This window comes from Scatophagus argus, chromosome 12 (genome assembly GCF_020382885.2).
Source record: "Scatophagus argus isolate fScaArg1 chromosome 12, fScaArg1.pri, whole genome shotgun sequence".
NCBI lineage: Eukaryota > Metazoa > Chordata > Actinopteri > Scatophagidae > Scatophagus > Scatophagus argus.
In genome coordinates, this window is record NC_058504.1 from 21674227 (window position 1) to 21689223 (window position 14997).

General features: G+C 41.7%; 1 protein-coding gene across 1 annotated transcript in view; it reads left to right on the forward strand.

The window, feature by feature from the left end:
• Window positions 1-14997, forward strand: part of spata5 (spermatogenesis associated 5) — a 105257-nt gene that overhangs the window by 73460 nt on the left and 16800 nt on the right. The window contains exon 16 of the mRNA XM_046405846.1: window positions 11541-11705. Within this exon, the coding sequence (XP_046261802.1) occupies window positions 11541-11705 (165 nt within the window). The remainder of the gene's footprint in view (window positions 1-11540; window positions 11706-14997) is intronic.

Here is a 14997-nt window from a genome sequence, read left to right on the forward strand (position 1 = left end):
ACATTCCCTAATATGAAGCTTTTGTGTGTACGCAACACAAGTTTGAGTTGCAAACAGGTTGCTGGCAGCCTTCACCAACACTGAGCGGGGCCTTGTGATGATGATGATGATGGAGGTGTTGATAACAGTACAGGTGAATATGGTGGTGAAGCTGGCAATGCTGGTGTTGATTTTGTTTTAAGATTCTTTAGTGCTGCACTGGTATCCTGCTGCAATCAAGAGGGCTGTACTTGAACTGATCTTTAGAATACACATACAATGCTAATAATGCTACACAGTGAAATGATACTTCAAATATTTTGACATGATATTGAGAATTTGATTTTATGGTACACAGTTATCAATCAGAAATCTATAATTTTTCATGATTTTGAAAAGACACTGTCCTCAAGACAATGTTTGGGAGAGATGTAGCATTAAAAAAACACCTTATATGTTAAAGGAAGGGCGGGACACTGTGTGTGAACTGATTGGTGGACCGTTTACTTTTTTCCAACATTTTTTTGAAAGGCCTTATGAGTGCTTTTGCGAGTTTTGCCAGTCTCCTACAAATCACATAACTTTACTACCAACCATTTTCCAAAGCATATTATAGTGTTTCAGATTTTCTTAACGTTTAAACCTGTTTCTCCAAGCAGTTGTTCGTTTCCACTCGTTTCACCACAGTATACAAGTGAATTTGCAGAGATCTGTTTGAAGGTGATTTATCACAGTGAAACTCTGTATCTGATGTGAATTCTACATTATCGTCTGATCTTCAATTTGATGGATTTTCTCATCTCAAGTGACTTTCAAGTCTTTACGAGTGGATTTTAAGACCATACGGAATGGAATGAAAACCAGTGGCTGTCTTCAAAGAGAAATAAAATAAATTACTAGCATAAGCCTTGGTAAAAGGAGAGAAGAAGAGTGTGATTGGGACAAATGGACAAAAATATGCAGAAACGCTGATATAGTCCTTTAAAATCGCCTTTAAAAATGGCTAGGTGAATCTCAGGCTTTTGGTTCTGTCAGATTCATCACAGTAATAATCCCTGAAGTCCTCCTCTTTTCTTTCTTTTTTTTTCCCCCCACCACTACATGAAGAGGATGACAAGGGCTGTCAGAGAAACACAAAGCACTCAGGGTTGCGTGTTAGGAGCCGCCTGAATGGCACCAGGCCTAACGAGAGCACGGCAGGGACCCCGAGGTGGGCCTGGCACCTGCAGTCTGTCTCTGGGGGGAAGTGGGGGCTCTGTGTGCGTGGGTGTATGGAGGAAGGGCATGTGAGTTTTGTGTGTGCTGTCAACAGAGACTGCACACAAGCCAGCATATGAAGTTTTACATGTATGTATCCAGGCAGGAGGTGCAGCAAGGATGTCACAGTCCAGAGCCCAAACTTTAACGTGTCAGACAGACTGGTGATGATCGATTGTTGACACATAAAATATTTATTGTTTACTGCAAACTTTTTTGAGCAATCGTGTGCCAAGAAAATTTGTGAGGAATCAATCTATAATCAAAGGAGTTGAGTGTTTCCTCATATATGCAGTTGAATTACTGTTTTAAGAGTTTTTAGGCTTTCCAACCTCTATGATCTAAAACATGTGCAGATCAGGTTAATGCAAACACAGACCTTATACTTCATCTTTACAGGAATAAAGTGCATTAGCTGGAGCTGGAGTAATCATTTAGTCAACCCATTGACAGTTAACCACCAACTATTTCTAGCATCTCAAATGCAATTATTTGCATCTTTTCTTTGGCTTTTTGGCTCTTATCTTTTCTTTGATTATTGTTAACAAATATCTTTGGGCTTTGGACTGTTGGTGGGACAAAACAATGTATTTGAAGACAGTTTCCTGATCGGTAGATAAAATAACGGACATAATCATTAGTTACAGCTCTGCGTACTTAATCAGTGTTTCTGTGCTAGAGCTGGAGACAAAATCTATAAGAACATACAGCTGTGAAGTCTTATGTCTTGTCCTGTAAAATTCACACACACATACACACACACACACTGATTGATTCTGCTTGTTGTCGTTGGACTGTTTCAGACACAGTCCAACGACTCATTCAGGGCCCTTCATCCTCTCACGCCTCTACACATCCAAACACATACCAGAAGAATACAAGTGCTTAACAAATGAAAAAAATGGAGGAAAACATCAGCCATCAGCAACTCGACCAGGGACTTTGGTGGTTGCTCATGGGCCCTGGGGCGGATTATGGAAACCAGACCTGGCGAGTTTACACCAAACGAAAGGCCCCGTAGAATTAAACTGCAAACTGTGGACAGCTCACAGGAAACGCCTCTTTGTAAAGCAAACATACATATATTTTATGGCAGCAGCTTTTTTTATTTTGGGCTCCAATGAGTCGACATTTCAACATGGCCTCAGTCTAATTTCCTCTGCTTTTCTTCACCCTTTTTCCTCCCTGCTGGGCAACCCTTCTCACACATGCACATTCTCTGCTCACCTTTTCCTTCAAAATAAGACTGCTTTTTTGGCAATGGCCATTTTTATTTTCGTGGAGGTGTGAGAGCCAGTCAGTCAACGTTGTTTTGACAGATTCAGGGACTTTATCGTGGCCCCCAGGGCAGCTGTAGCTGTGTAAGTGCCCCCAACCCCCACCTCCAACCTAGACCCAAAAGGAGAGCAACCCAGCTGTTGCTACTTTTTCTCCCCTTCCCTCCCCTCATCTCAGCCTCTTCACCTGGTCTCCATATGACTGTGACCCTCAAACACACACACGCAACGCACCATAAAAGGTATCAGAGGTGTGACATCTAATTCTGTAATGAACCAACACTATGAATACACCATATGACACACACAAACACACACACCTTTGGTCTAGCCAAAATTAGAGTCTGACTCCTGCTGGGGTTACACATACTAAAAATTAAAATGACGCGATGCTTGTGGGAGGAAAACAAACACCAAGCTGTCAGTGCACTGAAGGAATATTCCAGTTTATTGCAGCTTAGGTCTTATTTTTGGGATTATTCCTGGCAGTATTGATTGCACTCTACTCACTATGTGAAGTGCTGAGATCTGGGAACAAAATCACTATCACGCAAGAGAAGAAACATAAACAATCAAAAGACAGTGCAGATTTTACAGAAAGGCCCAGATTAGCCCCTCTTATTTGGAAGAAATGAAAAGTTATAATGCCAAACTTTTTGTGAAATATTTAACACACTTTACAGACAATTTATTCATTTTTTTGAACAATAAGAGACTACTACTGTCATGTCAGAATCAGAATCGTACTTATTTCCAAGTACTTTTTCACATATAAGAAATTTGCTTTGGTGCCTTGGAGCATAGCAATAAAACTACTGATTTTCAAGGTTCAAGGAGTTTTGTCGTCATTACAGCCATGTATGTGTAGTACCTTAAGAAATTAATCAGCGTTCCTCCAGGACACTACATGGTCCTACATTAAAGGTTTACACATAGGTAGTATAAAGTATTGTAGTACAATACATTACAATATGCACAATAGACAGCGCAGAGTGGACTGTATGACATTTAAAATTACAGTATGGGTCATAAAGTGACAGTGTGGAATTAAAGTGACAGTATGGGAGTTCAAGTGAGTGTAGTGGTGTGTTGGTAAGTTATATGAGTGTGTGTATGTGTTGTGTGCATGTGAGTGTGAGAGTTGTGGATTCTGATGGCTTGGGGAAAGAAACTGTTGCAGTCTGGATGTTAGGGTCGGAATGCTCCAGGTCCTCCTGCCAGACAGCAGGAGGTTGAAGAGCGTGTGTGCTGGGCGTGTGGTGTCATCCACAATTCTGTTTGCTTTGCGGATGCACCGCGTGGTGTCAATGTCTGTCATGGAGGGCAGAGGGACTCCGATGATCCTCTCAGCTGTCTTCACTACCCGCTGCAGGGAGCTGTGGTCCAGGACAGTGCAGTTCCCAAACCAGGCAGTGATGCAGCTGCTCAGAACCCCCTCGACAGTCCCTCTGTAAAACGTGGTCAAGACAGGGGGTGGACGATGGGCTTTCCTCAGCCCCTTCTCAGAAAGTAGAGGTGCTGACCAGCTCTTCTGGTGATGGGGCTGGTGATGAGAGACAAGGCGAGGTTCTCCACCAGGTGAACACCTTGAGGAACTTGGTGCTCTTGACGATCTCAACAGAGGTGCTGTCAGTGGTCAGCGGACCATGCCATGTCTTTAGTTTTGTCTGTGTTCAGGGAGAGGTTGTTGGCTCTGCACCAGGCTGTTAGCAGTTCTACCTCCTCTCTGTAATGCTGACTCATTGTAATTGCTGATGAGACCCACCACAGTCATTAGCAAACAGTAGTGGACTGAGCACCCAGCCCTGTGGGACCGTAGTGCTCAGTGTGGTGGTGCTGGAGATGTGGTTTCCAATCCAGACTTCCTGAGATCTCCCAGTCAGGAAGTCGAGGATCCAGTTGCAGAGGGAGGTGTTCAGGCCCAGGCAGCTCAGCTTTTCAGTCAGATGTTGGGGAATGATTGTGTCAAATGCTGAACTGAGGTCTATGAACAGCATTCGCACATAAGTGTCTTTATTGTCCAGGTAGGTAAGGGGCAGGTGGAGGGTGTTGGCAATGGCATCATCTGTAGAGCAGTTGGGATGATAGCAAACACCACGGGGTCCAGAGAGGGTGGCAGCAGGGTCATCATGTGCCTCATGATGAGCCTCTCAATGCACTTCATAGTCATTTAGGTATGATGCTGGAGACTTCTACAGCATGGGGACAATGGTAGTTGACTTGAAGCATGTTGGAACAATGGCACTGCTCAGGGAGATGTTGAAGATGTAAGTGAAGACATCTGCCAGCTGATCTGTATATCCCCTGAGCACTCTGCCAGGAATGTTGTCTGGACCAGAAGCCTTTCAGGAGTGAACTCCATAAGGTGATAAGGTTCTTGGATAAGGTGGTCGGATGGTCAAACACAAGACTCTCTTCTGGGAGATCAGTATTCGATTCCTGTATGCGACCGAATGTCAGTTGCTTTGTTTTTAAGATGAAAAGATGAAAGTGACATATTTTGTCATTGGAGGGAACTCACTCCAACGAAATTCGTGCTCTGCATTTAACCCACCCAAGTGACGTGCACACACACACAGCAAACCCGGCTCATGTTACTGACCAAGCTACTGTATTTGTCAAGTTGTTGGGGAATGTGTTGCAACAAACATAGTACTTGGACAAAAAAGTCAAGTCAAGGCGCATTGATGGAAAAAAATAAGACTGAAAATAATTATAGTAGTTATATAAACAATAATAAAAATAAAAACAGTAGGTACACTGTGACTATTAAATAAGTATAGTTAAATAAGAGTGTTGCCCTCATTTCAAGTTGTACATGTAAATAGAGTGTTTCACGTAGTCTGGTAAGGGATTGTTTAAAACTGTGTTTCTTGCCCTGTCAGACTTTGTTGTTGTTCAGTAATCATCCATATCTTGGCCTTTGTTTTGATGAGGACAACATAGTCTCCTCTGACATCAGCATTCCTGTATAGTTTAGTGAAAATATACATATATCATTGTAGCTGTAAAGTATGACAAAGGTTGAAATCAGTTTAAAGATTGTTTAGTCATTTTGCTTGGGACAAATATCACCTGAAGTAGGGGTTTGTACTTCATTTTTAAAGTACAAATCTTAATTTCCTCCTGGCTGTGAGCATGTGGGACAGTAGGGGGTTAACAGTACCAGAGTTATTTGGTTCTTGGACACGGTGGCCTTGCCTGCCGGATGCAAGTTTGACTCAAGGGCAAAATCCAGAGTGAAAGCCTCTCATGTTTTGACTGGTTGCCAACTCCCCCCCCACCCCCTCTCTTCTCTTTCTCTATTCTCTGCTCACTAAATCTCTCCCCCAGTCATTCTCATCCCTGTCTCCCCACTCGGCTGTCCCCTCCTTTCTCTAGCTGTCTCTCTGATTTACTTTCTCTCATTGCTCTGTTCCTCCTCTGATCCTCTCCCATATCAGAATCAGAGCTGACATAGAGCAGGTCCAGTGTCCCTCTGAACACAGCATGGTCTCATCCAAAATTATGTCATCATTTTAGAAAGATGTGACATGCAGAACTGTTCAGTAGCTATTATAAATCTGCTTTAGCTACAAGTCATTGTATGTGGGATTTTTGTGGGAAATCTTATCATTGATTTTGTGAATGTATTTTTTTTCCTGAGTTTGATGCCAGCAACACATGTGAAACCAGATGGTACAGGACAACAAAAAGACTGAGAAACTGTTTGGAAGAGTCCACAGGTAAACAAGTTCATTGGTAACAAGTGATGAAGATTGGGTATGAGAGGTGCATCCCTGAAAGGCTCAGTCTTTCACAAGCAAGGATGAGCCAAGGTTCACCACTTGCTAACTAACACTGCGTTAGCTCGGGAACACCTGACCGACTGTGAAACCATCAGCCAGTGTATTTGCATTCTGTTTTTAGTTCTTTTACATAGCGTCCCACCTTCTTTAGAATCAGGGTTGTACAGCAGAGGGAGGAAATGAAGCTCTGGGGTATTTTCACACATTTTGAGAGCTTTTTGTGCCACCCAGGCCATGTTCTTCAAGAGACCGGTAATTTTGAAGGTTGAAAGCTGCTGTTGAATTCAAGTGCTGTTTACAAAATCAAATTCTGCTTCACCTCAAAATGTCGTACAAGAGTCTCCAAAACACTCCTGGAGATCACACCAAATATGAAAGTCAGTCACTTCACGTGCGGGAAGCTGAACAACAGTATGCACATCATATTAAATTAATCTTTGCAACAGATCTTTACGGTGTGAATTTGTGCATGGAGACCAAAGCAAAACACCTGTTTGGTTAATTGTTGAGTGTGTGCTTCATTTGAAGGTTCTGCTGCATTAATTCACGCCACACACTCAGGCATGACTAGGCAAAAGTAAAAGAACTGAAGTAATGATAGGCACCTTTCATGTTATGCCAAATTAGCTCATTTCACACAAGTGACGTAGGTGCCATGGATTGTGTGTTGCACAATCAATGTAGGGTTTTGAAAGGATTCTCATCTATGAAAACAAACTTACTCTCAAGAAGAAACAAGAAGAAACAAACCTGGGCCCACATTCAAGTACATGGACCTATCCTGAAAACGCCTTAAGATTTTGGTTCTGAAATTGAATTTCTAACTAAAGCAAATGTGAAATGTATCAAGGCCCGATCTTTAAATGTACTGACTGCCACAACCCAAAGTTTAGCAGCTATTTTCACTTATTGAACAATTGCAGTTGACATAATAACCAACATTTGCCGCCATTTAGTCAGTACTAATTCCTAAAATATTCTTTAGGATTAATTTCCCGAAAGTGAACTGTCGAAATAGACCTCTGTGACCTCTGTGACCTCTCTGCCAGCAGTTGGTTCCCATCACGCTCTCTGCATTTTTTTTTTGTTTGGTGTGTGTTCTGTATAAATCCAGAGAGGCCCATCTGCGAGTCAGTATGACTCATCAAGGCCTCTGAGGATTGTGGACTGACAGGTTAGGATACCGCACACAGCAAATGCCTTAAGGCAGGGAACAAAGTCAACTGATGTCTCCTCAGGCAAGTCATTTATTCAGCCAGACAGCCTGCTATCACCCTGCATGCTGGAAAAAAGCACCAACAGAAAGAGTTATTTTCTTTTTAAAGAAAAGTGATGTTTCACCAGATGTGCGGGCAAGAATTTAATCATCATGTTCAGTATCAAGGACAGAGTGTTTCCTCTCATTTTTCATTTGATCTGAAGTCTGATTGTGAGCAGCAAAGCGGATCTGATCTTGATTTAGCCACATTGTGTCTAAGCTTCTAACTAAGAATAAGACGCCTGAATCGCGGGGGCGTCGGTTTGTAAACAGTTTGTAGACATAGCTCAGAGCAGGTCAGATTGAAGCTGGCCAAGAATGTGCTCAGCTACTACGTTCCAAGGAGAAGATTCCCAGCATTCCCCGCTGCTTAGGGAGAGGTACCGGCCTTCACAGATAGGAAGTCATCTTTCATTAGGGGGTAATCACTTCTTGTGGAGGATTGCAATGCCTGGAATGATTACTGTTGTTATCAGCAGTGAAACTTGGCGCAGAGGGAGCGGATGAGTGTTTTTTTCTTTTCGGTCTCTCTGTTTGACTGATTCAGCATAGGCCCCATTTGTTTTTCAAAAGTTCCTCACCATCGAACTGTGCTTGATTTTGCTCTGCAGGGCAGTCCTCCATGCACACTCACTGAGAGTTAGTGATGTGTAAATGCTTCAATGTTGACTTAAAGCTAGTTGGTATTTCTTACCTAGGGGCATTTCTAATTACTAATGGCTCATGTGTAATGATGCCTATCATGTCAGTGGTGCAGCAAGGTGGATGCTATCCGTCATGCAGACTTGTGTTAGGAAGAGAGAATTTTCACAGCTGCAGTAGTTGCTCGTTGGTGTTTTTCTGTGTCCCACTCCACTTATCTGTGTTTGTTTGGAGGGTTTTGGTTCTGTAGTCCTCATCTGTGTCCCTTGATCTAGACATTTTTGTCCTGCCTTTTCTCCTTCCCTCCCTCCTTCTTTTCTTGCCTTCTGCCAGTCGAGCCAAGACTTCAGGTGGAATGATGGCGTTATGAAAAGAGCCCGTCAACTCTTGCCCAACATGCCAAGCCAAGTATTTGTCTCTGAGGCCCCACCACCAGCACCACCTCCTCCTCCTCCTCCTCCTCTCCTGCTCCCACCCCCACCCCTGGGTCCTTGAGAACAGGAAGTGTATCTTGTTAAGTGATGGATGGGCCCCCTGCTCTTGCTGAGAGGAAGGGGGGGGGGGGGACTTTCTTTCCCTCCAGGGCAGTCAGATGAGTTTAGCAGTCTCAAAGCTGAGGGTCGGCTCAGCTTTTTGGGAGCGCCATGGAACCCTTGGAGCCCGAGCGCCTGGAAGCCACGGTTACTTCTCCATTATGTGTGCTTAGAGAATTAACGGCTGATAACACGCAGCTTCTTTGCACTATAAAAGTGGATCCAAAATTAAAATCACTAAGCCAAAGAGCATTTACAGGAACTGTGTGTTTTGTGTATGTGCATTAGTTTGTCAGTGTGAAAGGGAGTGTCTGTGTGAGTCGTTTAGCCAGTGGGGGTCAGCAGGTTTGTGTTGGCATGCAGCCCTGAGATACTTCCAGGGAGAGCAACTCAGGAAGTGTCCCTGGCACGTCCTCTGCATAGTGCAATACCACTGACGCGACTGGCTAGACCTGCTGTGACAAACAACCACAGACTGTATTCCCTATTGCACCCGTCTCACCTCCTGCACACAGACAGACACAAACCTACCATTCCCACTAACCTGTGGGAAGAACCGTGACATCAAACTCTCACATGTGTTGTTTTATGGTTGTTTTGCCAGACACATCTTATCAAGTTCCCTAGGTCTCAAGACCTTATGATTTTAATTTAATGATGCAGCTCTCAAACCTGCTATCCATCCATCCATCACCCAGCAGGTCTTCCCAACAGCCGCCCTTTCCCCGCTTTGAATCACAGTGACGTTATTCCTCTCAATCTATTTTATGTTGATGGCTCATCGTCACCCACAGCCAGACTGTCTCCTCAAACGAGTGGAAGAATCCAGAGACCTGAAAAACAAGAACATTTCCTCTCATGATCCATTGCTCTTTTGTCAGCCATGACTCTGTTGTGGTTACCTAAGGGTAGCTACTAATGTTTGTCTCCAGTTTCCATCCTCTCATGTTCCATACACATGCACAGGAACACAAAAAAGCAACAGATAAAAGACAGGAAATCTGTCCGTTGCCCCAATAAATGAGAATTGGTTATCCAGAGAGGAAGTTAAGAAAACCATAAAACAAAACTTCTAAAATTGCATCCAGCACGCTTTGCAAGCAGATGGACTTAAATTGTAACACTGTAAAGACCATTAGGTGGTTTTTGTCATTGTATAGTTTTTCATTGTTGATTTAAAGTTCATTCTCAGCCAAGGAAACAGCAGGTGACGAAACAGTGTCGTCACACAATCCGTTTGATACATGGTCTGGAGTTTTCGATTTTATCCCATAATCATTGATAGGAATGGATTCGTGAATGTCCACATTTCTATGTTTTTTCTAAGCACTTCCAGGATTTCTGGTGCACACTTGAAGATCCAGTCAGTCATACCTACAGGTCCATTTGATGTCTTATCTTTTTGTCGCTGTGAAATTCTTTTCAGACTAATTAATTTAGCATTTAATGTATAGAATGTCAGGTGGCTTGTCTGATCCATCGGGTCCAAAACTCAAAGCAACTCAGTTTACAAATATCTGAGCTGTGAATCTTTTCTAAGCTGGTATAGGCTGGAGCAGCCGTTTCACATTTTTGCTTGATAAATACCTTTGTTTATCAAAATTGTCGCCCTTCACATATGCATCCCATGCAGATTGTCCCGTTTTCACCATTGAGCAAACAGGATGACATACGACAAATTTCTATTATATCTATCGTTTGTCTATTTAATAGTTTTTGTATATAAAAGAAACAAGAAGCCTGCCAGGCTTGGGAGATATATGGTGCATGCAGAGAATCAGGAATAGCAGTGTGATGACTGTGTAAACAAAAGTTCAAAGGCTGCTGGTCCAGTCCTTCCAACCTTCACTGATCACTCCTGACATGACCTCCTGCATGGCTTACGTCTCTGTGTGTCTCCTGCCTCGTCTTTGCTGGCTGGGGTTTAGTCCCGCTGTGGCCCGCCTGGCCCAAAGCCAGGGGCTCCACTGTCTCTACAACCAGGCCTCGCTGAGTCTTGGGAGGAGAACAACAATGAAACTGTCAGTTCCAGTCGATGTTTGTTTTTCTGTTGATTCTTCACACCGTTGCTGCAAATAAATGATAATTCATAGCTAGTAAAATGTATTTTGTTATTTTCGACTCCAAGTGTTCTTTGGTGGCTGGTCAAATGGATACTCAGCTCAAATCAAACAACACCATACCATCCCACAGTTTGTCACAGCCTGGCTAAAGAGAGTGAATGGAGACAGGGCATATTTGTCAGTCCGTCTGCATGTCTGTGTTTGAGAGGCGCCTGCCACTTAATGGCGTCTGACAAGCGAGACAGCGGCAGCTTTGGGTACTCAAGGACTGTTTTGGGGTCACAGAGATGTGATCTATAGGAAGTGGAGGGTTTATCAGATAACGTCAACATTGTCTCCATGCCGACTGCAAGAAGTGGTAAACTTAGATTTCACAGTTTGCATTTTAGGCATTTGGTTCAAGGCCCTGTTTAAAGAGGCGTGCAATCAATGCATTAGAGTAGAGGAAGCTTTAGTTCCTAGATCTCCACCTAACAAGCGTGCAGTAAGGTCAAAGGTCAGAGCCATAGTGTCCTGACAGTATTTTTGTGACATCAAAGTGATCTTGTACAAATATGTGCCAGAAGAAGTTACCATAATTAGATCTCTGTTGAACTGAACATGTGTTATCCTCGACAAGTCAAATAAGATTTCCCTGATGGTCAGAAATGATATGTAAACCTTACCTTGACAGACTTGTGTGCTACAGTTTATGAGATATGAAGACAATCCAGAAGCTGATTGTGTTTTATTCCGCCCCACAGGCTCTGATGCGTCCAGGTCGCCTTGACCGAATCATCTTTGTGCCTCTCCCAGATGCTCCAACTCGACGTGAGATATTTTCTCTCCAGTTCCGCAACATGCCTGTGGCACAAAGTGTGTCTCTTGATGACTTGGTGACTCGGACCAACAGATATTCCGGAGCAGAGGTGAGTTAGATTTTGTTGATTCATTTATGTTGAGTGCAACGGAAAAAGAAAAGCAACACAACACTGAAGGAGTAGTGATTGCCACGGAAGCAGAAAATTTGAGGTGAATACTGGCGAAGTGTTCCCAGAAGGAGATTTATAAAGTCAAAGATAACTGTTTGGCTTCTTTAGGAAAATAGTCTAAATCATAAAAAGAGCATGCAGACAAGGCTCTGCCTTTTGTCATCACATCCACGTTAACCAGGCATGTCAACATTAGCTTTTGTGCTGGGATAAGCATAAGGCTCCCTGAAACATGCAAAAAATCAGATCTCTACAAACCAATAAACTTGTCCATGCAACCAGGGTCTGAAATTAAAACTGTCCAAGCAACAAATTCAAGTAGATTTTCTGTTTGGCAAGTAAACTTTGCAAGGTTGTCAGGTAAATGTTTGTCTCTGCATTTTGGTGTTGCTAGTGGCTGGAGTTCACACCCACCCACACACACACACACACACACAAGGTGTTTACATGGTCCAATTTGCATGGTGTTGTATGGTAAAATATGTGGGCACCAATGGGAATTTCATGGTGTATTCAAGTGCACCTCATAAAGTCAAAAAGCAATATTCCAATGGCTGCAAGGGCTGTTTGAAAAGGGTAAAATTCTGTTTTTGTTTAAATACACAGGCCAATTCTGTCTTTACTGTGATTACCTTTTTCTTCTTTTACTATAGTGTTTTTGAAAATTAGATGCTAAAATCATGTTAGCATCCCATTCATTTCTACAGGCAGATTTTTAAAATCCTATAAAATTCAAATCATATTATTATCAACAATAATATTCTTGTGCAAATGGTCCTGATCCTGGTCTGTGTACCTCTGTGATAATTTGCAAGTTGTTTTACTGCGGTATTTTTAAATACTAAAGCCATTTAAAAGTAATAAATAATTAGGTTTGTAGTATTCAAGTCCAGGACTCAGACTCGAGATTTTTTAATTTTAAGGACTTGTACTTGGACTTGGACTTGTAAATCAGAGATTATTTCACAGATTTTTATTTTATGTAATATCAATTTGGCATAAGATAATATCTACATTAAGTTCAATACTATATAATAATTATACAATAATAATATTTGGATTGGACTTGACTTGGACTTGAATCGGATTTTTCTTTAACAACTTGTACTTTACTCGGACTCGACTACAACACTGCTGTCTATCTATCTATTTGTTTAATTTTGGACATTGAGTGCAACTCATGAAGGCCCACTGCTCCTGTGTGTTTCATTGCATGTTGCATGTGTGTGTGTTTCAATCAGCGATGGGTTAAATGCAGAGAAGTAATTTCCCATCTTGGGATTTATAATGTCAATAAAATTTTAAAAATTAATTAAATGAAATTTTTCTTCACTCAAGTGCCATTTTTCTGAATGCTCATGCAGCTTCTCTGCCACAAGTCCAAGTCAATATAACTTCTAATCTGTGCCTCCAACTAACACATTTGCAGTGTTTTTTTCACTCTAGTTTCCTCTAACAGATTTTGGATATTAGTTTGACAGCCATGCAACTTTTATCTTGTCAGTTTGTTCTAAAGAACAGTTTCTGGTTGAAAAAGGTTAATAATCCAGTGCAAATAGGTTTCCCAGCATTCACAGGTCTACAATTTTACCTTTTGGCTATTACTGACCACCAGATAAGAAATTGTGATCGTTGCCTGCATTGCAGTGGGATGTTTTTGTGCTTTTCCGTGTTGTCCGTGTCGTGTCTGTACTCTGTCAGCCCTCGTGATCTCACAGCAGAATGGTAGTGATCATACAAACGTTCCTTTGTGCGACAGATTCGTCTCTCTCATTCGTCTGCCACGTGATTCACATTGTCATGAGCAGAACCACTGCTGCAAATAATAATAAAATTTCAGAAATATGGCACAGTTTAAAGAGAATACATCGTTGTTTGGCCAGATAAACTTATTCACCGCCTTATAGTTTTCTAGGCTTTAGCTTGTTTTTTATTTATTCCATTATGATTGAGAACATATAGAGAAATATAGATTTCTCTATATTTGAGTTGTTTTTTTTTTAAGTTGTTCATTGTCTGGTTCACTCTTCTTCTTTGTTGGAGACCTTCAGTTTATATGCCATTCAACAGAAAAAAAAATCCCATATAATAAGATGTACATAATACCCCCCCCCCCCAGTGTAAATCCCTGCTGTATATTTAGACTTCAAGGATCATGGACATGATAGAAATGTCACACTGGTCTTCTGACAGACCTGGTAAACAACCGTTCTTAAACAATTTGGACACTTGCGTGCCTTGTTAGGCTGTTAAAACACAAGTTTCTTTGTCATCCTAGTAATGCTTTCTGTGTGACATGTTTGTGAGTCCGGTGCCAGAAGAATCTGTGATGAATTCTTTCTTTCATTTGACTCCCTGAGATCATGCAGGAGTGGTTTTGATCTTGAAGCAATTGTCTTAATCAACTTCTTGTTGTAAGCAATGGGCCTGTGTGAAAACTTCTACACAGACTCACGTGACCCCATGTGAACCAGTCATGCTTAAATGAATTAACAAGAGACCAGATCCAAAATCAACCCAAGGCAAGTCAAACTTCATCCAGACAGTCTCTAGGATAAATATACTTGATCCAGAATCCATCTGACCTCAACACACCTAAACAGAGAGACACATAAATATTTGCAACAACATAATGCACAATCACTTAATGAGCAACCAGGGTCAAATATGCATTGATAATAATGCATCATATCATCAGAGCTGTGCATCATTTGAGCCCAGAGAGTCAACTACCCTTTCATTTGGGTGGGAAAAAGAGATTTCCACGTGCCAAAAAGAATTAAAGGTAAAGAAGAAAAATCAGAATCCTATGATGTGTGTTTGCCTTTAGTCCTGAAACAACTTTCAGGACTAAATTGATTTATTAGTCATTCAGCAGGAAAGTAAACAAGACCTCTCTTTGTCACTGACACGTATCAGTCAAAAATGGCAAACATTTGTTGGGTAAACCTTTGCAAATGTGAGAATTTGTTTTTTTTTTAACATATAATAGACTCAACCAATATTCAGTCTGATCAAACAAAAACGAAACCAACCATAGTTCTGGAAGTGGATTATTTGAAATTTTCAGTATTAAACTTTCATTTGTTTATAATTATTGATTTCACATTGATTATTTTACATTCAAATATGTATAAAGATTACTGTACATTTACATCTGCAGAGAGTTCCTCAAGACATGATACCTGGTTTAACATTTATAAAGAGATGTGTACATTTCAGCCTTTCT